Source organism: Molossus molossus, unplaced genomic scaffold (genome assembly GCF_014108415.1).
Source record: "Molossus molossus isolate mMolMol1 unplaced genomic scaffold, mMolMol1.p scaffold_m16_p_11, whole genome shotgun sequence".
Classification (NCBI taxonomy): domain Eukaryota; kingdom Metazoa; phylum Chordata; class Mammalia; order Chiroptera; family Molossidae; genus Molossus; species Molossus molossus.
In genome coordinates this window covers 16,805,420-16,832,337 of record NW_023425346.1, presented here as the reverse complement: position 1 = coordinate 16,832,337, position 26,918 = coordinate 16,805,420, and the positions used below count along the sequence as shown (strand labels likewise).

The 26,918-nt window shown below is 41.9% G+C and overlaps 1 protein-coding gene across 1 annotated transcript in view; it reads left to right on the top strand.

Annotated features, from left to right (window-relative positions):
• The window catches only part of NCKAP5 (NCK associated protein 5), a 650,664-nt gene that overhangs the window by 429,273 nt on the left and 194,473 nt on the right, over positions 1-26,918 (top strand). Inside the window, exons 7-8 of the mRNA XM_036254823.1 lie at positions 6,380-6,418; positions 21,574-21,693. Of these exons, the coding sequence (XP_036110716.1) occupies positions 6,380-6,418; positions 21,574-21,693 (159 nt within the window). The remainder of the gene's footprint in view (positions 1-6,379; positions 6,419-21,573; positions 21,694-26,918) is intronic.

Genomic DNA, 26,918 nt, shown 5'->3' with positions numbered 1-26,918 from the left:
TGGATAGAGTAGTCTTTGATTCAGATCCTTATTTTTCTTGACCTTGATTATTTCATGCCTCTCCCTTCTGGCCTATAGTGTTTCTGATGAGAAGTCAGTTGAGAGGTTTATGGGATTTGTAGGTAACCTGTTGCTTACCTCTTGTTGCCTTTAGGATTCTTCTCTCTTTGTCTATCATTTTTGGCATTTTACTTACTATGTGTCTTGGTGTGGGCCTGTTTGGGTTCTTTTTATTTGGGGCTCTCTGTGCTTCTTGAACATGAATGCCTTCTTCCTTCACCAAGATAGGAAAGATTTCTGTCACTATTTCTTCAAATATATTCTCTAACCCTTGCCCATTTTCTTCTTCTTCGGGGACTCTTATGATGCGAATTTTATTATGCTTCCAGTTGTCCTACAGTTCTCTTAAGCTATCTTCCTGTTTTTTAATTGTTTTTTTTTTCCTTTTGGTTTTCTGATTGTTTGATTTTTTTCTACCCTGTCTTCTAATTCACTGATTCGGTCCTCAGCTTCCTCTACTCTGCTTGTTAGTTTTTCCAAGGTATTCTTTATTTCTGCTATGTCATTCTTCATTTTCACTTGGTTGGTTTTCAATGTTTCTATATCTTTTCTCATGGTGCTGATGTTCTTACTCATGCTGTTGAGCTTCTTCAAGATTATGGCTCTGAATTCTAGCTCTTATAATTTGCTTAACTGCATTTCATTGATCTCATCTTCAATAGAGTTCTCTTGTTCTTTCATTTGGGATTTGTTTCTTTGTTTCACCATTTTGGCTATCTCAGTGGGTTTTGGAGCCTGCCAAATTTTCCCTGTGGGTGTTGGTGTTCTGCTGTTTGTGGCTTCCTCTACTGGGTTTGGATGGGTCTGGGCAGGCCCATGTTAAACACCACTATCAGGTCTTACTTTCTTGGGTAGATTAGCAAGCCCAAGCTGTAGCTTTTTCCTGATGCCTAGTAGTCTCATTTACTCAGTGCCTCGGAATGTAGCCCTGGTGTTCTGCATAAGAGGATCTCCAGAGGGTGGGATAGATGCTGGTAGTTAATGAGCCTCAATTTGCATTTCTTTGCCTCACCTGGGAAAAGCTGACTCTCCAACGGGGGTGGGGGGGTGGCTGCTGATTTTCCCCACAGCTTGGGGAAGGAGCACACTGGCCACTGTCCCATGTGGCCACAACTCAACAAAAACAGTGAGTGCCCTCCAAATCCCGGGTGTCCCCATAGAGTTCCAGCCCAGTCTGCCCTCCCTCTGCCATAGCCCCCAGGTGAGTGGCTGTGGTTATTTTAGAGCTCTGTTCTGGTGCTATGTGCTGTGGGGCGGGCTTGATCTTTATTCCCCAAAGGCCCTGCTCACAGCTAAGACTACTGCTATCCCTGTGCTCCCAGCCTGCCACCCTCTCTTACCTTTGCAGATCCTACTGGTGTCCCTGGTTATCTGCTTCTGTCCTGCTGCTTTTGTGTTGCTTTTCTCCAAGGATTTGTCTTTATTTTAGTTGTAATTCCCGTTTGGTCCTGGGGAGATCATCTGTGTAGTTTCTATTCACTCCACCTCTATTTTCAGATCCTCTATGCCTATCTTGTGAGCAGCTGGGTTGCTCTGGCCTCTTTGGTGCCCCTGCATCTTGCAGGTCCCACGGGTAACTGGATGGCACAGTCCCTTTGGGGACTGGGCTATATGCCTATAATATGGGCTGCTGGGTTGCACAGGCCTCTCAGGTGCTTCAGTACCCTGCACGTCCCTTGGGTAATTGCATGGCACAGTCCCTGCTGGGTGGCACAGGCCTCTCTGGTGCTTTAGCACCCTGCAGGTCCCTTGGGTAACTAGATGGCACAGTCCCTGCTTGGTCACACAGGCCTCTCTGGTGCCCCCACAGTCTGCAGGTTTGGTGGTCTGGCGGGCCGGCAGCTGGATCACACCAGTCTCTAGAGCTCCAGCTTCCCAATGCTCTTGTGAGCTGCTAGACTGCTCAGGCCTCTGTGGAGCCCCAGGTCCCACAGCTGGCGGCTGGGGAGTGCTGCTGCCCCGTGGGTCTCAATTCCTGCTCAGCTTTTGCTGTACTTTTTGGGGATGTGTCTCAGTTGCTGGTCTGTGCTTCTGTTGCCTGGGGATGGAAGTCTGCTCCCCAGCCTCTGTTGCTGGGGGTATATTTGGACTCTGATCAGGCTGCTACTCTGGAGGATGGTGCTGGGCTCCTGGCTCTCTGCGGCTTCCGTGACCAGCACCTTGGGAGCTCCACTACTGTGCACCGGTCAGTGTTGACACAGAGTGTCCCCTGGTCCGATGGTGCCAGGTGTGCTGGTGGGCTCAGGTTGCTGGGCCCTAGCTGCTCCCACTGCCTCCTCCCAGGGAAGACCCAGGATCTTCCAAAATGGTGGGACCTCCCTGCGGCACCGGGAGAGGCGCCCTGAAGGGTCGCTTACCGTGGTAGACGGCTGCTCCGTCCACAGCACAGGAACTTTCTGCTCTGTGTTTCCGCACTGCTCGGGTTTGGTGGTCCACCTTCACGTCCACTCACACTCTCACACACTCGCTCACACTCTCACACACTCGCTCACTCTCTCACACATTCACTCTCCCTCTGGTCCTGACTGCCGCCATCTTCCACCAATTTCTTTATTGATTTTAAAGAGAGAGGGAAGGAGAGAGAGAGAAACATCGATGAGAGAGAATATCGACTGGCCGCCTCCTGCGTGTCCCCCACTGGGGATTTGCAATGAAATAACTGACAACTCCATAGCCCTGTCTCCTCCTCCCTCTGCCGCCCCTTCCAGGCAAATGCTCAGAGGAATCATGACCACTGGGAGACTGACAGGGAGAAGAGCAAAGATGCGTGTATATTCTTACCAGCCATGGGTCCGAGAACTCTTACTGAGAGGAAAGGCAAGATGTACCTGGGGCCTCTCCTTGGCATCTCTGTCTCACCTAAAGCCCTGCTTGACTGCTAGAGCCCAGCCAGGTGGTCTCCACGGAGAGCCTACGAGAGGTTGTAACATAAGCCAGAGGCTTTGGGACTGTCAGCTTTGCTCAGTGTGTCTCAATTGCCTCTGGCCCAGTTTAGCAGCTATTTTTCCTTCCTTTGCAGAAGAAAGCTGTCAGGTGACACTGAAAGTTATTTGTTCTCATTAGCTGGGCCTGTGGCTATGTGATTATTTGCAATCTAAGCACTAAAGGTATAATGCTATGGTGAGGACAGGAGTCCATTCTAGGGAACATCTTGTGACCTATTAGAGGTCCCTGGCTCAAAACAACTGTTTTGTTGATGCATCAGGGAAGCTTAGTAACTAACAGTGGTAATGAACCCCAGGCACTGTCCTTAGGTATTTCAGCAATACCCAGAAAGCACTTGTACAACCTGCCTGCTCTCCTGCAAAGAACCCATCAGTCCTTCTGGGTAATAAAACCTCATGTCAGTTGGTTAAAAAATCATAATAATAATGCATTTGTGTATCTTTGTTCAATTTTCAGGTAGAGCAAACAATTGTCCAAAGTACATGCCAGAGGGAACTGTGTCAGCGATAGATTTTGTTAAGCCTATGGGGCAACATACTTGATTGCAGAGACAATGGACTTACTCCCGCGGCTGTTACAGTCAGGATATTCATTTATGTCTCCTGCTAAATCATGTGGAGAGCTATTTTATGTGACTGCTGTTCCATAGCCTGCTTTAAGTGAGGGACCAATTTGATGAAAGAAAAGAAAATACTGATATTGGGCAGTTTTATGAGAATGTAAATCAAATCCAAAGTTTGAGATCCAAAAGAATTAAATTATTGATGTTCTGAATTAACTTTGGTCCACTGTTCCTGATTCAAGATGCATGACCAGTTCAATTCTTCTGTTGTTGTTTTTTTCTTTGCCAAAAATAAATTAGATGATACAGTGTTTGACTTTAAATTCTCAGTTATTTACAAGTTGGAATGAATGTTTAAAAACGGAAAGATTTTCAAGATTGTGCTATTGGTAAATTTGTGTGGGCTGCATAGCATTTGTCACTGTTGTGATCTATGATCATATTAAATGAAATGATAAAGGAGAAAGAAAAGGTACCAGTTAAGGAAAGGATGGTCTTTTGATCTATCATAGTTCTTGGGTATGCTTCTTTAATTTGGTCTGGACTAAAAAAAAAAAAAAACAACGCAAAATACTTTTACTTTTTTCTTCAAAACTATAGTTTCAATAAAAGTCAGTCTTTCTCTCTCTCTTTCTCTCTCTCTCTCTCTCTCTCTCTCTTTCTGCTTAATGTCAAAACTACAAATTCGGAAAGGATTCTGATAGAAAAAAAACTTTCTCCTGCACACAATTTAGCTCATCAATCACATGTAATCTGCTTCTCGTCCTGGACCGCCGTGATGTGAATGCCTCCCGCCACAGGCTGGCAGCAGCCTGCGCGTCAGTATTCTATGAGACTCTCTGCCAACAGGCTGTTGTTAAGTATCTGAGTCAAGAAACAATTAAGCTCCAAAACATTCTTAGCACAATCTGTTCCACTATCCTAGACAGGAATACAAGCACACATAGTTTAGCATCACGCAAAATAATTTTGTTTTCAAGAGAAAAAGATGAAAGTGGATCCCTCCGCCTTTGGTTGAATGTGAGAATTACCAAAATTATTACATGCTCATCGTACTGTGTTGTAATTGTGTTCTTGTGACTTCCAACCTGCTATGTGCCCTCTGACACCAAGGAACAGTCATCTAGTTTTGCAAATACTCTAAAAATTTATATTGAACAAGTGAGAGATTAAATGATGAACAGAAGTAACTTACACCTAGGATAGTTTAATATTTTGACTTGATTTTTAATGTTGTCAGTTTCAGTTAATATACTAAATGTTTTTGTAGTGGCTGGAAAATATCACATAATTTTCCTGTCCACCTTAATTTCATCAATAGTAGCCATGTTGCGGACACAGCTTCAAGGTTATGGTGAAGTTCAGTAAGTGATTTTGTGTGTGTGTGAAGTGTTTCTGAAATGTGCAGGTGAAAGGAAATCTTAGCACAAATGGGTATGGAAATTGTGAGTGGTTATCTAGAGAAAATGCCAGATTCTTGAAATACCAGGAACATGTTAGTAGTTTTACATGTGACCCTCTGCTAGAATTGAGTCACATGGTCACTTTTAAGCCAGTCATTATAAGGGAATGGAATTACCAAGATATTGGCTTGGATTAATCAGGAGTTACCTTCTTGGGCTGAGAGGGGCTCAGTATTTCTCACTGTCCCAAGCTGCCTGATACCTGAAGAAAATTAGAGTTCTGTTAATATATTAATAAGAATTACATTTGCTTTTATGTTGTAAATAACTCAAAATAAGTGGATATTTTATTTTCCTCTCACACAGAAGTTCAGAGATAGACAGTGCAGCTCCATGCTCATCAAAACATTTCATTTTTCTGCCCCATTATATTTATTATGTAACTTCCATTGTCAAGGTGGCTGCTGAAGCTCCAGCCATCACTTTCATATCCCAGACAGGAAAAAGGAAGAGGAATGAGCCCCCTTTCCTTGGATACTTTCTATAAGCCCAAGAAATAGTCTTTTTATAACTCATGGGTCTGAACAGTGTCACACAGTGACAGTTTCAAAGGGAGCAGGGTAGTTTGATGTGCCTAGTCAAAAAGTTAGGGTTTGTAGCCCTGGCCGGTTTGGCTCAGTGGTTGGAGCATCGGCCTGTGGATCAGAGATTCCCGGGTTTGGTTCCTGCTAGGGGCATGTAACAACAACAACAACAACAACAACAAAAACAAAGCGAGGGTTTGTTAGTTGGGAGGAAGGGGAAAATGATATTGGACTAAACAACTACCAGTTGACTATTACAAGTAGAAGCGACAAAAGAATGGCATAAATGAGACATGGCAAGGGGCTGGTGGGGGGTGGTACGGCATAGAAGAACCAGTTAATTGTCCCTGTCCTCCACCATTCAGCCTGTCTCTACTGTAAGTCATTTTATGCAGTGAAATGGTCCCACAGCAAAAAAGTAGAAAGGAGAGGCAAAGGTCATTGTAAATCAGCAAAGTGTAGAAACTGTGTACAGATAATTAGGATCATGTTTTGCATTATATCATTTTTTAGCCTTCTTGGAGTACTTTACATATGAAAGGCTATTATTTTTTCAAATATGGAAATGTAAAAGCCAGGTATGAATGCTCTTTCCAGAATAACTGTCTTAATTAGCAACAAGGTCACCGTTGGAAAAAAACAAAATATTACCTAGAAGGATAGGCTTATTATGAAAAGAGTCAGGTCCCCTAGACGTAGAGGACAGAGGCAAATGAAGAGCTAATTAGCTACAGCAAGCTGTGGGAAACTTATGGGTAAATTGGAGTCCACGAGTGTAAAGTCTCATAATTATACTGACAAGTCTTTTTTTTTATTTTCTAAAGGTAGCCAACCAAGTTGTTCAAGCTCTACTCACTCAAAAGGTAGGTCACTTTCTGGCTTTATTATTTTCAAAGTACCTATGTGAATAGATGGGAACTCGTATTGTCAAACTAGAAAATTGTGATTGATAGATGCAGTACTTTTCTATTTACTCACTTAGGTTAAAATTGTGTGTGTTTTAGGACGGTGTGTGAAGTAACATCAATGACCAATGGAATCATAAAATTCAAACTCTTAGTAAAGTAATAGAAAGCCTTTTGATGATGAAAGATTTCCATGTACCCAGATGAGTAGCAAACCTATCATTTTTACTTAGCAAATGCTAACATTGAATAGGTTGGTGGATTCTTCCAATTCCTATAAAATGAATAGCCTCTTACAGACAACGTTAACAGAAGCCAAACATGTAGCAAGAGATCTTTGTGGTTGTGGAAGTTATTTAGTTTCTCTGGGCCTTAGTTCCTCTTCTGTAAAATGGGGATAACAATGCCCACCTCCCAGAATAGCTGTGGTCCTTCTCTGAAAGGAGGCACATCGAGCAGTTCCTTGAGGTGGAAATACAAAATAAATGGTGGTATTATTGTATACTTGAAAGTTGCTGGCAGATCTTCTTCTCACCACACACACATAGTTAACTGTGTGAGGTGACGGATGTGTTAATTATCTTGATATTGGTAAATATTTCACAATGCAATGTATGTCAAATTATCACATTATACACTTTAAATATATATACAGTTACATTGTCAATGAACCCTCTGTCAAGTTAGGGGAAGAACAAACGGTAATTTCTGAGCACGAAATTTCTATACCTACATCTTTGTTCTCTCTCAATTCTGCCTTCGGACAATACAATATCATGTTATCGGGTCAGAGTTGGTAAATATAGGAAATTTCCCCAATTTGGGTGGTGAATTTTATTGATCTTTTCCCATCTCTTTCTGATAATGTTTCTCAGTGGCTAGGCCCTTCACATTTTATTATTACCTCTCTGTGGAATGGGCTCTTCCTCTATAAAAGGAAACCTTAGACCTTGTGCCCTACTCAGCAGGATGTGGCTGAGAGCAGAATAATTGATGACATTTGGTTTTTGAGTTGAAAACAATTTTGGGGGGGTTGACTACTTCCCACAGATATACTTAAATAAATATTATTTTAAATTTACACTCTAGAGGCATGCTGATAATATTTTTTGTTAGACTTTCTCCCCCAACTACTTCTGTGAGAATATCATGCTTCCTGCTATAAATGATTTTAACTGCTTCAGGTTTTCACATAATGTCATGAGAGGTGAGTATGCTTTTGTAAAGTTAGAATAAGTTTCCATTTTGAGGAACAGAGATCCAAAATAATAGTGGCTTAAATAAGCTAAAATGTTATTTCCTTCACACATCTAAATTCACAGGTAGGCAGTACAGGGCAGCTGTGGTGATACTGCTCCATAAAATCCATGGGGTCCCTGTATCCCTGGCTTCTACCTTGTTATTCAGTGAGATATGGCCTCCATTTCAAGGTAATTTCATGGTCCAGAATGGCTGCTAGAGCTCCAATCATCACATCTACAATCCAGCCATCAGGAAGAAAGAAAAGCTGAAGAAAATGAGAAGAGTAAAGGGCACACACACCAGCTCTTAAGAGAGACTTGCAAAGGCCTTTATATCTCCCTGCTTACATCTCCTTGAACAGGCCTTAGTCACAGAGCCACAGATAAAAGCTGGTAATGAAGCCTTTATTCTGGGTGTGTGCCCAACTGAAAATTCACTGACATATTATTGTGGAAGAAGAGGATAAACAGATGTTGAAGAACAATTTACACATTCTGTAACAACGTATGTGAATGCCTTTCCCTTTTCAAAGGCTTTAATTTCTCAGTGGCTTCCCTCCTGGTGGAAACTATGCTCATTTAATTACAAACCTGAGGACTGATGGGAACACCATTGCAGCTCTCTGTGTACGTTTTGAAAGACTTCTCACACCTGTCTTTTCTAATGGTGCCCCAGGGCAGGGACAAGGAAACCGTCTGGTACAATATAAAGGGAGATGGGACTTTTCAGGTCAGCCACAAAAAATAGCTACACAAATCCCAGTAATAACTAGTAAACAGATCGATCTGCCTCAGCCCAGCTAACAGTAAGACACAGGAGGACGTGTTGCTGTGAGACAGCATGTACCTCAGGGACAGGATCAGGCAGGAGGAGAGCCAGGGCTCCCTGAGATTCCAAAAGAATCATGTTCTGCAGAAACACGTGCCTCCCGGTTTTTATTGGGACTATAAAATTGCCACAGAAATGACTCGAACTTCTTTAGTTAAGAGCACAATGTAGAAAATAAAATGTCTTCAAAATGCAGATGAGAAAACTCACTCTCCAGAGGACGTACTTCTTAAAGAGGCCCAGAGTCAAAACAGAAGTCTTGAGAGATTTATCCAAGTCACAGAAATAATCCTTGAGGTGAATGTCCAGTCGTAACTCTTCAGCTTTAGAACATAGCATTTGTTACGACCAAAGGCAAGTGTGCGTCGGCTTCAGCTCCTCCGTGGGCAGCCAGAAGAGCATTTTTTATGGCATACCCTGCATCGGCCCTGGTAGGCATCCCGGAGTGTACTTCCTTCCACATGGTACTAGAAAAACATTATCTCCATAAACTTACCACTTTCTGTTAAATGTATATCTATTGCCCTAGTTAACTAATTGGATTTATCTCAAAATTCTGTGAATGCCCTTCAGAGAGCAGACTGTACCTCCTTTAGGTCCATAATGCTCAGGTGACAATAATAAACCCAGCTCACCTCCATTTATGACTTCAAATCATAGGCTCAGGTCTGCAAGAGCAAGTGAAATCAATAGTCGGGCTAAACTCATATTTTGTCTGAAGTACATTTTATCTTCATTAAGTCAGTTCCACTCACTGAAAATGGAACTCTCCTAGGTTCTTCAATGTTTTGTTTTGGTGTGTGTGTGTGTGTGTGTGTGTGTGTGTGTTACCACTAACACCAAACTTGGAAGAAAAGCATTTTTCCCTGCAGTTCTTTTTCTGCGTGGCAGCGACCTCAGCCTTATATACGTGTTCTTTGGGGTAGCCAGATAATTACATGATGTCTCTTCACCAAAGTAGAAATATGCTCCTGAATCTTGACCCCAGCAATGCAGCCATTCAGATAGAGGCAGGGCACAGTGTTGTAGCTTGAAACTGAGTACTTCACACTCCTCCGTGTTTCCAGGTGGGAGGGGCAGTCAGGCCACCTGGGCCTGCTTGTCGCGAAGGTGTGTGGAGGGTCTGGGTCCTGTTTATATAGGGTGTGGCAAAAGTAGCTGACAGTTGTGAGTGCACAAAACAGTTTATTCTTGTATTACTATTTGTTAATTATTGTATTATTTTCCATACAAACAACTGTTAACACACTTTTGCCCGCCCCTGCATTTACTGTGCACTTACAAGGAGCCACACTTCACATGCACTGGGTCATTCTGATGCCGAGGCAGCCCTGTGAGGCAGTACAAGAACACTGGCCCGTGGCTGTCGTGGCCAGCAGGGGCCAAGCCCGCTTGAACTGAGGGTGACTGCACTCAGGCTCCACGCCCTCGTCCTCTGCACATTCGGCCACTTGTTTTTCCCACTAGAGTTCAGCAGGCAGAGGAGATGCTATGAAAATCAAAAGATGGGCAGAAGTCTAGTCATCGGTTATGATCGCAGGAAATAAGAGTGCAGTAGCCAACCGATTTCTTAAAACCTCTGGAAGCACTGCCAGGCCTCCCTAGCAGGAGCTTCAGCACTGGCCACGTGCGGAGTTGAGGCTGACTCTGTAAGTCTGGAGCCACGCTTTCTCAGCATCCGTCTTAATTTGGACCAGAGAATTTCACAATTGCCGGGGACCTCAGAGAACACTCAGTCCCGAGATTGCCAACTAGTTTGGTAATGGGCTCAGTTCACTCGAATTACATGAACTGGTTAGCCATCACCTAAACTTAAAAGGTTTCCCTCCAGATGTCTTTAGGATGGAGGCTCATGCTATTCAGTTTGCCACAAAACTCACCACTTTCTATTGATCAGGGCTGGCCTCATTTGGTCACACATTTCGTGATCTGCCTTGCTTTGTAATGGTATTTGATGTTGAGGTCCTTGGTTGGTCTGAAAGTGACCAGCCTTTTCCAGAAATGGCTTTTCTTTGAACAGAAGTCTTAGGGTCCTTGAAAGAGACTGGAACGTATCAGTGACAGCCACTCACAGGAAGAGAGGCTGGTGGGTCCATTAAGCTTCAGGAAAGGATTGAGGTGGCACCTCCCAAGCTATCTCGTGAAGTAATGGGGACATTTCTGCTTTCCAAAGCCCGATTTTGTGCAGTAGTTCAGTTTACAGGTGAGAAAACGGGGCCCAACCAGCATACGTTATTTCCCCACAGTCATGTATCCCCAGAGCCCAGGCCCCTTTCCTCCCAATCCGATGTACTCCCACAATAAACACTGCATCTGGACTAGCTATACCACCGTAATATTATTTTTACATGAAAAATCAGATTTAAATAGTTTTCAAGAACACTTATGATAATGCCAATAAATATCCTGCTTCTGAGCAGTCAGCATTTTCCTAAATTTGCAGGGAGCAAGGCTTGGTTTGCTCTAAATGTAACTGTATTCCACAGGTACTGTGTGCAGTGCGTCCAGCATCTTTTTTTTTTTTTTTTATCCTCACCCGAGGACACTTGCATTCATCTTCAGATAGAGCAGGAGGGAGAGAGGGAGGGAGAGAGAGAGGGAAACATCGATGTGAGAGAGACACATTGAGTGGTTGCCACCCACACAACCCCAACTGGGGCTGGGGACAAACTGCAACCAAAGTACATGCCCTAAGTGGGAACCGAACCCGGGACTCTGGTCTGCGGGCCAACGCTCTAACCACTGAACCAAACTGGCCAGGGCACCAGCATCTTCTTCACTCCCAAGAGCAGGGAAAACTGTCAATGTGCACGTAGTCCAGGGAGGTTATGATTTGAGATTATTAGGATACACAGAGCCCTTTTTCTTTTACTTTATTTTTTTAATCCTCACCCAAGGATGTTTTTAAATTTATCTTCAGGTAGAGAGAGAGGGGAGACAGGGCGAGAAAGAGAAACATCAACCTGAGAAGGACACATTGACTGGTTGCTCTCCCACACGATCCCAACCAGGGCCGGAGACAAACCGCAACCAAGCTACGTGCCCTTGGCTGGAATCAAACCTGCGATTCCTTGGTCCACAGGCTGACGCTCTATCCGCTGAGCCAAACCGGGCAGGGGCAGAGCCCATTTGGATCAGGTATCCCACTGCTCAGTATATTTCGCCCTCACATTCAGCTGCAATGTTTATTCTGTGTTTCCAGTAGGTAGTGACATACAGATCACAAGGAAAACGGGTCCGGCTATTTTCTTGAACCCGAAGGCAATTATGCTTTCTTACATGAGATTAAATTAAGTCAAATCACTGTCATTATTTCCCACTGATAAATTTATATACTTGTCAGAGACGGGGGGTTTCCAGGGGTTTTCGGCGGTGAGAGACCCAAGGTAAAGAAAGCACGCGGAGCCCACACCGGGAGGGTCAACAGCAGCAGCAGCCTGATTCAGTCCAGCTAGCGGCTTTGACACGCGTGCGGCGGACACTGGGGGGCAGGGCCGAGACCGTGCGTGGTCATGCTTCCTAAGCTTTTGCTGTGTCATGCTTGTATCAGCAACGTGGTCTGCGCCTGCGCAGCCGGTTCCGGGATCACGTCCTGAACCACGGCCTGCATCAACAAGCCGTTCCCAGGCCCTGACAATATTGTGTCCCGGTTTTCATTTCAGAAGACACTACCCTATGGTTTGAGTGGGGTCCTCCTCTTGAGGCCTGAGACCTACCAGGGAGTCACAGAAAGAGGAGGCCTGTGAGGACAGAGGGCCCCGCGCCTGCTGGGAGCCACAGCCCCTGGCAGGGGCACCTAAACACAGGAGCTCTTCTGTTCTAGTGCTTTCCTTGGACAGGAAGTCTCTGTTGGTTATGGAGTCTGAGCAGGGGCTCTTGTACCCGCCCTGATCATGTCATAGGCTCCTTTATGGCTGCTGTCGTGGTTGGCACAGAGGAAGCAAGGACAGCCCGCTGCCACTCTGCCCGGGTCTCACTATGATAGTCAGAGGAATTGTTTTCCGTCTCTCCAGTCTGGTTGTTTATGTGTGTGAGTGAGCACATGCACATGGCTTTGACTGCCGCTTCCAGTGATGAGAGCTGTCTGGCAGCAGTTACTGGCTACAGCTTGACTGAAGAAAACAAAAATATATTTTTTTCTTTTCTTTTTTTACTTTTTGTTACAGATGTTTCTCCCTTTCCCCCCCATTGACACTCTCCTCCCAATCTCACCCCCTCCCCAGCATTATTGTCTACATCCCTGTTTACACATACATACCTGTAAGTTCTGTGGTTTATCTCTTTCCTCCCGCGGCATCCACCTCTTCTGTTTGTCAGTCTGTACCCTACTTCCACGTCTCTGGATCAGTTTTGTTCCTCAGCTTGTTTTGTTCGTTATATTCCACAGATAAGTGAGATACTGTGGTATATTTCTTTCTCTGCTTGGCTTGTTTTGCTGAGGATAATACTCTCCAAGTCCTTCCATATTGTCTCAAAGGATAAGAGATCTTTCTTTCTTACAGCTGCATAGTACTCCATTGTGTATGTACCACAGCTTTTTTATCCACTCATCTACTGATGGACACTTAGGCTGTTTCCAGATCTTAGCTATTGTAAATAGTGCTGCTATGAACATGGGGGTGCATATATTCTTTCTAATTGCTGTTTTGGGTTTCTTAGGGTATATTCCAAGAAGTGGGATCACTGGATCAAATGGAAGTTCAATTTTTAATTTTTTGAGGAAACAGCATACTGTTTTCCATAGTGTTTGCACCAGTTTGCATTCCCACCAGCAGAGTACTAGAGTCCTCTTTTCTCCACAGCCTCGCCAGCACTTGTTGTTTGATGATTTGTTGATGGCAGCCATTCTGGCAGGTATGAGGTGATACTTCATTGTTGTTTTAATTTGCATCTCTCTGATGATTAGTGAGGCTGAGCATTTTTTCATATGTCTCTTGGCCATTTGTATGTCCTGTTTGGAGAAGTATCTATTTAGGTCCTCTGCCTATTTTTTAATTGGGTTCTTTGTCTTCCTTCTGTTGAGTTGCATGAGTACTTTACATATTTTTGAAATTAGCCCCTTATCTGATATATCACTGGCAACTATGCTTTCCCATATAGTGGGTGCCTTTTCCATTTTGATGGTGGTTTCTTTTGCTGTGCAGAAGCTTTTTAGTTTGATGTAGTCCCATGTGTTCATTTTTTCCCCTTGTTTCTCTTGCCTTAGGCATTGTATTAGTGAAAATTCTGCTGTGTGTGATGTCTGAAAATTTGTTGCCTACATTTTCTTCTAGGATTTTTATGGATTCATGGGTCACCTTTAAGTCTTTTATCCATTTTGAATTTATTTTTGTGTATGGTGTTAGGTGGTGGTCCAAATTCATCTTTTTGCATGTAGCTGTCCAATTTTTCCAACACCATTTATTGACGAGGCTGTCTTGACTCCACAGTATGCTCTTGCCACCTTTGTCAAGTATTAATTGAGCATAATGTCTTGGGTTAATTTCTGGGTTCTCTGTTCTATTCCAGTGAACTATATGCCTGTTCTAGTGCCAGTACCAGGCTGTTTTGATTACTATGGCTTTGTAGTATAACCTAATATCTGGTATTGTGATCCCTCCTTTGTTCTTTTTCAAGATTGCTTTAGGTATTCGGGGTCTCATTTGGTTCCATATAAAGTTTTGGAGTATTTGTTCTAGTTCTGTGAAATATGTCATTGGTATTTTGATGGGGATTGCATTGAATCTATAGATTGCTTTGGGTAGTATGGACATTTTAATGATGTTAATTCTTCCAATTCATGAACAAGGTATATGCTTTCACTTTTTAATATCTTCCTCCACTTTTAATTTCAGTGACCTGTAGTAATCTGTGAAGAAGTCCTTTACTTCTTCGGTGAAGTTTATTCCTATGTATCTTAATTTTTTTACCGCAATGGTAAATGGGGTTGCTTTTTTAGTTTCTCTTTCATTGAGTTTGTTGTTGGTGTATAAGAATGCTGTCGATTTCTTGACATTAATTTTGTATCCTCATTTGCAAACTCATTTATTAAATCTAATAGATTTTTTATGGAGTTTTTAGGGTTTTCTGTGTACAGTATCTTGTCATCTGCAAATAATATGACTTTCACTTCCTCCTTTCCAATTTGGATGTCTTTTATGTTTTCTTCGTGTCTAATAGCTGTGGCTAAGGCTTACACTACTATATTAAATAAAAGTTGTGAGAGTGGGCATCCCTGACTGGTTCCTGTTCTTAAGGGAAATGCTTTGTTTTTACCCATTGAGTATGATGTTGGCTGTAGGTTTTTTTATATATTGCTTTATATATATAATATTTTATATATATAATAACATTATATATATAATAATGTCAAGACATGATCCCGCTATTCTCACATTGCTGAATGCTTTTATCAAAAATGGGTGCTGGATTTTGTCAAATGCTTTTCGAGCATTTATTGATATGATCATATTGTTTTTATCTTTCATTTTGTTTATGTGGTGTATCACATTTATTGATTTGCAGATATTGTACCATCCTTGCATCCCTGGGATGAATCCCACTTGGTCATGATGAATAATTTTTTGATGTATTGCTGGATTCGATTTGCTAATATTTTGTTAAGGATTTTGCATCTGTGTTCATCAGGGATATTGACCTGTAGTTTTTGTTCTTTATAGTGCCTTAATCTGGTTTTGGAGTTGGAATTATGTTGGCCTCACCCTGGCCAGTTTTGCTCAGTGGTTAGAGCATTGACCTGCAGTTCAGAGAGACCCAGGTTCAGTTCCTGCTAAGGGCATGTACCTTGGTTGTAGTTTGTCCCTGGCCCTGGTTGGGTCGTGCTTGCAGGAGGCAGCCATTGATGTGTCCCTTTCACATCGATATTTCTCTCTCTCTCTTTCTTCCTCTCTCTCCCTCCCACTCTATCTGAACAAAAAAATGGAAAAATGTCCTCGGGTGAGGATTAAAAAAAAAAAAAAATTATGTTGGCCTCATAAAATGAGTTGGAAGACTTCCATGTTCTTTGATTTTTTTGGAATAGTTTGAGGAGAATGGGTATTAGATCTTTGAATGTTTGGTAAAACTTCCTTGTGAAGCTGTCTGGGCTTGGGCTTTTGTTTGCTGGGAGTTTCTTGATTATATCTTCAATTTCTTTAGTTATTATTGGTCTATTCATTTTTTCTCTTTTTCTGGTTCAGTTTTGGGAGACTGCGTGTGTCTAGAAATTTGTCCATTTTGCCTACATTGTCGAATTTGTTGGTGTATAATTGTTCATAGTGTGTTTCAATGATCCTTTGTATTTCTGTGGTATCAGTTGTTACTTCTCCTCTTCCATTTCTCATTTTGTTTATTTGGGTCTTCTCTTTTTGTTTCTTGGTGAGTCTGGCTAAGGGTCCATCAATCTTGTTTATCGTTTCAGAGAACCAGCTCTTTGTTTCATTGATCTTTTGAATTGTTTCTTTCGTTTCTATGTCATTTATTTCTGCTCTGACCTTCACTATTTATTTTCTTCTACTTACTCTCAGTTTTTCTTTCTGTTTACTTTCTAGTTCTTTGAGTTGTAGGGTTAGAAAGTTAATTAGGAATTTTTCTTGTTTCTTGATGTAGGCCTGTAGTGCTATGAAATTCCCTTTCAGGACTGCTTTCACTGCGTCCCATAGATTTTGTGTTGTTGTGTGTTCATTTTCATTGGTTTGCAGTAAGTTTTTAATTTCTTCCTTGATCTCCTTGATAACCCATGCATTGTTTAATAACATGCTATTTAGTCTCCATGTATTTGAATATTTTTATGTGTTTTTGTTGTTATTGATTACTAATTTTATTCCACAGTGATCTGAAAATATACTTGATATGATTTCAATCTTAAATTTATAGATTTACTTTGTGTCCCAACATGTGGTCTATCTTCGAGAATGTCTCGTGTGCACTTAAGAAGAATGTATACTCTGCAGCTTTGGGTGAAATGTTCTGTAAATATCAATTAAGTCCAGCTAATCTAGTTGGTCATTTAAGGACTCTGTTTACTTGTTAATTTTTTATCTAGAAGATATATTCAGTGGTGTCAGTGGGGTGTTAAAGTCACCCACTATGATTGTATTGCTATTGATCTCTCCTTTGAAGTCCTCTGGAAGTTTTTTAACATATTCTGGTGCTCCTGTGTTTGGTGCATATAGCTTTACCAGGGTTATATTCTCTTGTTGGATTGTTCCTTTTAATATTATGTAGTGACTTTCTTTGTTTCTTATTATGGCCCTCGTTTTGATGTCTATCTTATCAGATATGAGTATTGCTACACCAGCTTTTTTTTTTTTCATTTCCATTTGCCTGGAAATTTTTTTTCATCCCTTCACTTTCATCCTGTGTGTCCTTTGTTATGAGGTGGGTCTCTTGTAGATGGCGCATATATGGGTCATGTTTTCTTACCCAATCAGCTACCCTATGTCTTTTGATGGGGGCATTTAAGCCATTTACGTTTAAGGTTATTATTGATAGATACTTTTTAGTTGCCATTTTTATTTTATGCCTGTGTCCCCCCCCCCCCCCCTTTCTTCTTCTTATAGCAGTCCCTTTAGCATTTCTTGCAGTGCTGGTTTGGTGGTAGTAAATTACTTTAGCCTTTTTTTTTTTTTTGTCTGTGAAGCTATTTATTTCACCTTCAGTTTTTAATGATAGTCTTGCTAGATAGAGAAGTCTTGTATTCAGAGCCTTGCCTTTTATTACTTTGTTCACTTCATGCCACTCCCTTCTGGCCTTCAGCATTTCTATTGAGAAATCAGCTGGCAGTCTAATGGGAGTTCCCTTATAGGTAACTTTCTGTCTCTCTCTTGCTTCCTTTAAGATTCTTTCTTTCTCTTTAATGTTTGCCATTTTTATTATGATGTGTCTAGCTCTGGGTCTTTCTGGGTTCATCTTGCTTGGAACTCTCTGTGTTTTCTGGGCTTGTGCGACTTTTCCTTTGCCAAATTAGAGCAGTTTTCTGTCATTATTTCTTTAAACAGGTTCTCTATTCCTTTCTCTGATTCTTCTCCTTCTGGTACCCCTATGATGCAAATTTTGTTACACTTTGTATTGTTCCAAAGTTCCCTTAAACTCTTCTCCTATTTTTAAATTTTTTTTCTCGATTTGCTGCTCTATTTGGGCTTCTTTTTCTACCTTGCCTTCTAACTCACTGATTTGGTCTTCGGTTTCTTCTAATCTACTATTGACTCCTTCCAAGGCATTTTTCATATCAGCTGTGTTTTTCTTTATTTCCTCTTGATTTCTATTTATAGCTTCTACCTCTTTTATTAAGGTGATGTAGTTCCCACTGAGCTATCCATAATTCTCATGAAGTTGCTTGTAGTTCTCACTGAATTGTTTGAGCACCCTTAAAATCATTGCTTTCAATTCTTTATCTGACAAATTGCTTTCTTCCATTTCATGTAATTCTCTTTCTGGTGATACCACCTTTTCTTTCCTTTGGGTGTTATTTCTTTGTCTCCCCATTTTAGCTATCTGGTAGTTCTAGACCTGGTGAGAGATGCTGGAATGTGTAGGCAGGTCAGTATGTATCAAATAAGGCTGCTGTGTTCCAAGACTGTTTTGGTGCTTGGTGCCTCTTGCCTACTGTGGGTCCTGGAGAGTTGACTACTGGTGGCTGGTATTGGTCTGTCCTGGTAGGCGCTGCTGTTGGATTGCACGGGCCCCACTAAAGCTGCCCTCCTCACCAGTGCCACAGGCAGATATATCACTCAGGCCCCACTGGAGCCACAGGCCCCACTAGTGCCGCAGATAGAGCTGTGAGCTCTCCTGGTGCCACAGGCAGCTGTATCTCATGGACCCACTGGAGCCCCAGGTCCTGCCACTGGTGGCTGCGGAGCACTGCTGCCTGGTGGGGCTCAGCTCCTGCTCAGCCTCTGCTGAAGCTTTTGGTGATGAGTCTCAGCTGCCAGTTTGTGCTACTGCTGCCTGGGGATGGATGTCTGCTCCCAAGCCTCTGTTTCTGGGGATGTGTCTCAGCTCTCATCAGGCTGCTGCTGTGGGGGATGGTGCTGGGCTCCTAGTTGCTTGTGACTTCTAAAGCAGGCACCTTTTCAGTGCTGCTACTGTGCACTGGTCTGTGTTGACACAGCAGGGTCCACTGGTCCAATGGTGGAGGTGCACTGGTAGACTCAGGTCGCTGGGCCCTAACCACTCCTGCTACCTCCTCCCAGAAAAGACCAGGGATCTTCCAAAATGGTGGGGCTTCCCAGCCACATAGGGAGAAGCACCCTAACAAGCTGCTTACCACGGTAGCCAGTTTTTCCCCATCCATAGCACAGGAACTTTCTGCCCCATGGTTCTGCACTGCTCAAGGTTGCTCGTCCACATTCACGTCCACTCACACTCCCTCTCCGGCTTGCTGACTCTCTCGCATACTCACCCTCCCTCTGGTCCTACCCACTACCATCTTCCTAGAACAAGAGTATTTAAAAGAACAACACAGGTGATTCTTTCTGTCTATGAATTTTTGGTGCTGCTCAGGTCTGTCTGTCAGTGACTGTAAGACCAGTGTAACATTCCTGAAGCTTCCACTTCCCTGTGTCTGGACACTTCTCAAGGTCGATAAGTTGTGTTTCGGTAATGACCTTGTACCACCTTAAGTAATAGTAATGGCCTTTGAAATTTGGGCACTTGTGCAAAAACTCTCTATAGAGTACATGGACTTTTCTTTCTTTCTTTTTCCTTTTATTCTTATTTATTTATTTATTTATTTATTCATTCATTCATTCATTCATTCATTCATTTTACCCATCTGAAGAACTCTTTCAAGTTATTCTGTTTTGCTGCTAGAAATTGCTGACGGTATTCCTTACAGGTCTCCTTTCTCCTTGCAAAGCCACACTGTATACCCTTGTCCCCATAGCTTCACTAGCAGATGACAAGGACTGTGCTTCCCACCAAACTGGTACTATTAATATTTATTTACCTCACAGTCAAGTTTTATTAATTACTTAATTAGCAGTAATAAAAACAATGAGTATTTGGGAGTAGGATGTGTTATATACACACTAAGAACAAACATTACTAATGAGACACAGACAAAGGTTGAATTCTAAATAAAGAAAAAAAATTTGGCCTGTCAATTTGAACTGTGCCTAGGCCCGAAAATGGCCTCTGCCAGGTGGCAGGTATGGCCATGTGCATGTGCGCGCACACACACACACACACACACACACTCCTGCCATTGCCAAGGCTGCCTTGTAGACCTGGCACCCAGGTGCCTCACTCTGAACATGACAGTTCTCTCTGCTCTGCACTTGTAGGCAGCAATCAGTTGAATGCACCCTATGCATGAGCTCCACCCATTTAACTTAAAGGGTGAGGAGAGTGGACACTGTGCAGTGAGCCACACCTTGGCTTGGTCGTTTGTCCCCTGTAAATACAACAAATGGCATGGATATGATGGTGGCTCAGGCAAAGCCCCAAAAGGTGAATATCTCTACACTTAGATTGATGCAAGGTTGTGGAACAGGCCTACCCACATCTGTGACTCCTGTTTAGGCCCTGCAGATCAGAGCAGCTGACCCATGCTCTCTGTTGCTTATAGACCTTTAATCAAGCCTGTTAGTTGCCCCGCATCTCCAGAATCCGTAGATGGACAAACCAGGGGTGTTGAGAAACTTTAACTCTCTTTATCACACCGTTACTATAGAATAGAATTCATCATCATCATCATTCCCTTTAACAAAATAATCGCAGTTCATTAAGCTCCTACTCTAGGTGATGCTGCGCTAGGGAATGGTTAAGAATGTTAGAACAATATGCTTGTGCTGTTGTTTATTTGAATATCTTCATATGCTTGCCTTTTGAGGAATGTGCCATCTAATTGACAAGATAAGTCTAGAGCATGAAAGATAAAATCAATTCAAAGTAGCATATTCTCAATGTCATATAAGGCACATATAATGTCAATGTTGGGCTCACTGGAGTTCTGAAAAGAGCAGTCTTTGGGGGACACCAGATAAAAGTGTCAGAGGGAGCTATAGAATTAGTATTGGACGTCATTCCGAAAGCCAGACTGGAACCACAGAAAGAGGTGGGTGAGGAGGGAGAGCGACTATGGCAGGGGGAGGAGGAGGTGGGAATCCAGAGAGCTTTGGAGAACAAGTTCTTTGCTTGTAAGAGTGGTGCCTTTTAAAAAACATCATGAAATAGTGAAAGGTAAAGTTCAAAATGTAGTAAGGAGTCAGCTTTTGAAGAACCTTGAATTGGGGAGTTATTCTAGTCTTTCTTTGGCCCCATCAAAGAGTGCTGTTCATGTCTTCATCACGAGTCAGTGTGGAAGGCAGCTCCTTGGTGGGATCGGGAGCACCCTACCACTCCTGTGTGTCAGAGGCCCCCTTGGAAGGGGGGAGGCCTCTGCGGTGTCTGCACTGTTGAGGAGAGCTGCTTCCAAAGGACGACAAGGCAGTCACTCTACTCCTCCAGCACTGAGGCCACAGTGCCCCTGAAAGATTCAGAAATCCACTCGCTCAGAGGATGAGCACGTTGCCAATGGCCTTTTCAAGCCTTTGCTTCAGAGTTGCTTCCCTCCCACGAAATGCTTCACCGACTCTATTAGCCGGAGCGCTGAGAATTTCAACTCGTTCCACAAATGACAGGGAAAGGCTTCATCAAAAGTGATGGTTTCTTTAGTTCATCAAATCTCTATTCACTGCAAAAACAGTATTGTCCTTGTGGTTCGTGCTTTATGATTGCTTTTATGGAGACAATGAAAAGGCAAACGATATAGGTGGAAACTTAAATTGACTATATCGCTAAGGCTTACTCTCTTCAAAAATAGCATGCTATATTAATGCATTTCTGATTTTAAAGTGCTTTTATAAAAATAAAAAAAGTAGGCTTCCTTGCACACAACAGTTCTATCAGATAATGGGCTATGGGAGAAAAAAAACATTTTGTGTAATTTATTTCTGGGGGCTTTGAAGAACAAAAATATTATTTTTTACTAATGTGCCTGAAATATCAGACAAAATATGGATGTAATATTCTGAGGTATCTTTCACTTATAGACTTATTTTCTGTCCATGTGTTTGTTGTAGGATCTAAGGGAGGAATGTGTAAAATTGAAAACAAGAGTGTTTGATTTGGAACAACAGAATCGAACGTTAAGTATCCTATTCCAACAGAGACTCAGACCCACTTCTGATCTGCTCCTCCAGGTATGTGTTTTTATGGAAAATCTTTGCTACTGAAATGCTATTGACAAGAAGTTACATACGTTCAAAAGCCATCACCATCTCCATGGGCAAGGCATGTTACGTCAGAACCTTGATTCTTTCGTCTCTCAGAGGATATCATAAAAATGAAACGTCTCTCAAATCTCTGACCTTTTAAAGCTACATTTAGATATATAAATGCATCAACAAATAATAAATGGTAAAGGGGACAATTATAAGGTGTCCTCTAGTAAACTAAGCAAATCAATGGAACGCAGTCAGGAAATAAAAGGAGAATTTTATGTAATGCCTGGAGTTCCTCTCTCTCATTCCTCCTCCTAACGAAATACTTCCTATATCCTGCCTCAGTGCTTTACAGGTTCTCCTTGTCTAAGTGCTCCCACTGGACTCTTTTGTTTCATAGCATGCAAAGTTGTAGAAAGTCAAGCTGTTGCCCTGGCTGCTTGGGCTTAGTGGTTAGAGTGTCAGCCCATGGACCAGAGTCACAGATTCGAATCCAGTCAAGGGCACGAACCTCAGTTGAGGTTTGGCCCTGGTTGAGGTTGTGCAGGAGGCAATCAATTGATGTGTCTTTCTCACATCGATGTTTCTCTCTCTCTCTTTCACTCTGTCTAAAGATTCTAAAGATAAATGGAAAATTATCCTCAGATGAGGATTTAAAAAAAAGAAGTCAAACTGTTATCCAAGGAGAACTCTCCCTGACCCCACCTATTGCCAGTGGGAGTGGGCTTTTCGCAATGTCACGAGAAAAATAATTTTCTGAGACTCTCATGCAAGAATGAGATATTGTAGAAAGTGTTATTTCTGGGGAATTAAACCCCTGAGTTTCCGAAGTTGCATTTCCATTTGTCTCACCAAGGAGAAAGTCTAGCTGTGTCTCTAGCAGAGCTAGAATTAAAGCTGTTGTCCAGAGTGTCCATTCCATGTTGGGACACAGTCCATTCCAGCATCAGGCTAGCTCAGTTTGTGTTTCCAGCTTCAGTCCACCAGTCCTTGTAAGTGGGGTCTGCATGCCATGACTTCCAGGAACACAGGTGAGTGGAAGAGCGCCACAAGACCCAAGAGAACAAGCTCCTTTGTCTGGAGGATTATGTATTCCCAAAGTTTTGCAGGCATGCATTGGCCCCACCCTTTCTAGCCAATGATTTATATTCCTAGGTTTGACTGACAGGCACCTTTCTTACATCACCCAACATCACTGTATACATCCATCTCCCCTTTGTTGGACCCCTTCCCCCAGTGATTTGCAGGGAATGGACCTGTCATTCCCTAGGGAGTGTAAAATTGCAGGTTCCTGGTAAAGCTTCCCAGGTACTCATGCTTATAACGTCTGGCCTCCCTTTTGCTCTTTACCTATTATTAATAAGTTGCTAATTATAAGAGTATCAAAACTATCATCTGATTTTAACAAAGTTCTCAAGAATAGATTTGCCTGCAGGAAAATGCATGAATTAGCAAAGGGGGCTGGAGAGCTGATCTTTGCTGGTTTTTTTTGTTTGTTTTGTTTTTAAGTTCTATCAATATGCATATTTGCTCAGACAAGCTCCATGAGCCTTGCTCAGAGCATTCTGATGCTCAGCTTGCAAAGGGTATGTGAAGCTTCACAGGAACAATGTACAATTAATTTTCAAAGGATAATCCTCAGCTACCTGGCCTAATTGACTAAGAGAAAGGAAAAGACAGAGTATCCTCAAAACTACACTATTTAGCACATGTAGCCAGTAGCCACATGGCACTACTGAAATTGAAAATTAAATTAAACCAAAATGAAGTTTAGTTTTCTAAGTCAAACTAGCCACATTTCCAGTGTTGAAAAACCACATGTAGCTGGCTGCTACCATATTAAAGAATATTTCCATCATCTTAGAAAGTTCTACAGGAGAGCACTTTTCCAGATGGTTGAGACAGTGTTACTAATTTACTCTCTGAATTTTGGCATATACATCTCTACTGGATGACTCCGGGAAATAATGAAAAATTACAGTTCATTTTAGAGAAAGAAAAATGTTTGGTAAAGCTGAACATCAAAAGTGATTCTCCCTCCTCCAAATGAAAATAAAACAGCTCTTTGAATTGTAAAATAGATCTCATCTCTTAAATTAATTTCCTCTCTGCATTATCTGTTAGTGCATAATTCATAATTTATGGCTCAAAAATTGTGTGGAAAAAATTCTTCTCTCTCTTCTGTTTCCTATTCCAGACCACAGTAAATGTTGGTTATAGAGAATCGTGCATCTGTAAAAATTATATTTTCTTTCCTCTCTCATAATCAAGATCCAATATTACAATTATTTTAACAGCTGTTCATGAGTTTTTCTGTTTTCCCATCTGTTTTAATAATGTTTTTGTATTACCTGTTTATGAGTCATGATGGTTTGTTTCCACAGTCAAGATCTGTGCCATAGATATTTAAGCATTTTCATTGGCCATCACAAATTTCTTAAATCCATATCTAAATGGTAGGGAATGGTGTTGTATGCTTGCAGCAGAACTCAGTCTTTAATCATTGGTGCTTCCAGCCAACACACTTCATATTCCTCCCCAAGAAGTCCTCTCTTCCAGGAGCCACTCTAATATACATGGAACTTGAAAAGGCTGGGCTGTCAATAGTTCTGTGAAGAATGATAGAAAGTGTGGTGCCTGCCCTCTAACACCTTACGGCTCTCAGTCATAGACAATGTTGCTGGCTTTTCAGGGGGTCTATTCATTATCAAACTCACGATTTTTCATTTTCTGGCGGCACAAATACAAATGGAGCACTGGCTGAAGGAAAAGCAGTCTGGGCTTGCTCTGCACCTGTGGAAGCTCTGTAATTACTTGTTTCATGGAATAATGAATAAAAGACACAGATTCATTCTGCAAGTTGGGTGTTATTTTGCATACCCCTAAGAGAATGTTATGCCTCCACCTGTCTAACAGGATACTTTGCAATAGTGTGGCCATGCTGAGCCTGCCCAGTCTGTTTGAGGGGGTGGCTGATGCAGCAAATTCATCACTATGCCTAGTACCAAATATTATAGAGGGGAAAGAAAAAGTGCCTAACCTGAAAATTAAAATCTTAAGAATGGCAATAGCCCAGCCATTGTGACTCAGTGGTTGAGTGTCAACCCATGCACCAAGAGGTCACCGGTTAAATTCTGGGTTGGGGCACATGCCCAGGTTATGGGCTCCATCCCCAGTGGGGGGCACACAGGAGGCAGCCAATCGATGTTCTCACATATATGTTTCTATCTCACCCTCTCTCCCTTAATCCAATAAAAAAAAATATTTTTAAAAAATGGTAATAAACTTCTCTGTTGATTCCAATTTCCAGAATGATATCTCTGGGACTGTGTGTAATAACAAATCAGATTAAAAACGTCCTTTATATGAAAGTCAACAAGTTGAGCTAAATTCTAGAGAACCGAGAAGCCAGAATCACAAATGAAATCTAAAAGTAATGATCTTAATGGAACTGGAGTCTCTTACTAAAGTTTTGAATTAAACCTACTGTCTAGATTAACCAATGATCACCATTTCCTTTTGTAAATCATATATTAAACAACACTCTTACCTTACTGGCCATTGGTAACTAGTAGAGAGCTCTATACTAAATGTACTTACTTCTCTTACCATTTGAGTTAAATACTCACTATGAATGAATTGCATTTGTAACTCAGCATGTTTATGCCAGGAGCACACATCATGGTAATTATGTACTTTTAACTACTATATAAATCAGTGGAATATGGTGCAAAAAGAATTGTTTTTATAAAACAGTATTTCAAAAGTATCTAGCAAGGCAAGTCACTAAAAAGAAATGTTTGTGATCAAATGAAATATAGGTGTCTAACTGTAAAAAAAAAAATTGTGGGAGATGAAACTATGTTAAGGGGAGAGGTATTATACATGCAAATTGCTTCTTGGGTGCCTTTAAATTCTTGTCCCACTGTTGAGAAAAACAAAAATCTAAAAATCAGACACAATGCATAAACCATGGTTTTGATGTCAAAAGAAAGCAAACAAATATTGGAGGATTCTAATAGTAGGATCCTTAGGCAAAGAAGCATACTGTTTGGCCCTCCCCAAACTGCTATTTAACAAATACCTTGTGCTTATCAAGTATCAGATACTATTCTATAATCTTTACCGACTTCATCTCCATTAGGATCCCATGACGTAGAAACTATTATTGTACCCATTTTACAGATGGGGGCATGGCACAGAGAGGCTGTCACCAGCTGGTAATTGACAGAGAGGGGATTTAAATCCACAGTCAGGCTTGAGTTCCTCCCTTTCACTTTCTTTCTGAGGGCCTGAGCATGAAACACTAATGAACATGAGGAACATTTTTCTGATTCCACACTCTGACATTTTGATTAACTGGCCCACTTGGGCTCGAGTCAGATCAGAGGGCTTCCACCGTGCAGTCGTAATAAGGAGCCTGCTATTTTTACACATTTCTGAAAGGCTCTTGATTTGTGACATCCAAGCATGTCCCCTCTCCTGTGTGTCCTGCTTTTGTCTTGTTTTGGATACCTGTGTTATCATTAATTACCTTGATAGGACATCATTCTTGCATTTTCTGCCTAACACCGTTTTTTCTTTTCTTTTTTATCTGATATTTCAAAGACTCCTAGTAACCATATCCTTAGGCCAAGATAAAATGAAATCAATGTTATAATGTAGATTATTCACACAAACTGTTGAAAATCTGACAGCTTAGAACCAAAGTATAAAAACTTGCCGTCACTTCTTAGAGTGCTGACTTTTTGTTTGCTCGTGTTTGGTTTTATATTTTAGATGAGATGAGAGGATTTTAAAATTCCACTGGTGCTTCTGATTATTTTTTTTCCTATACTCAATCTTTATTTTCAGAGTATAAATCTATCCAAGAATCTTATTTGGCAAAACGCCACATTATACACTCCCCTCTCCACCTGTCCTCAAGCATGAATCCTGTTTTCTGAGAACCAACCCAATGCTGCCACCTCTCAGGGCCTTCCTAGGTCAGTGCAATTCTCCCTTAATTTCCCCTTGCTGGAGCTCCTGCAGAATCAATGGCCAGACACATGAGTGAGCAGCTCATGGTCCAGCCATGCCATCTTCATCTCTCATGGTGGAGGTCATGCAGCAGAATCCAGTCACTAGGGGTTTCATGTTAACTTTTCATTTTGCCTAAATAAGTACTTATCTCCTTGAAGGCAAGAACTATGTGACTGTACCGT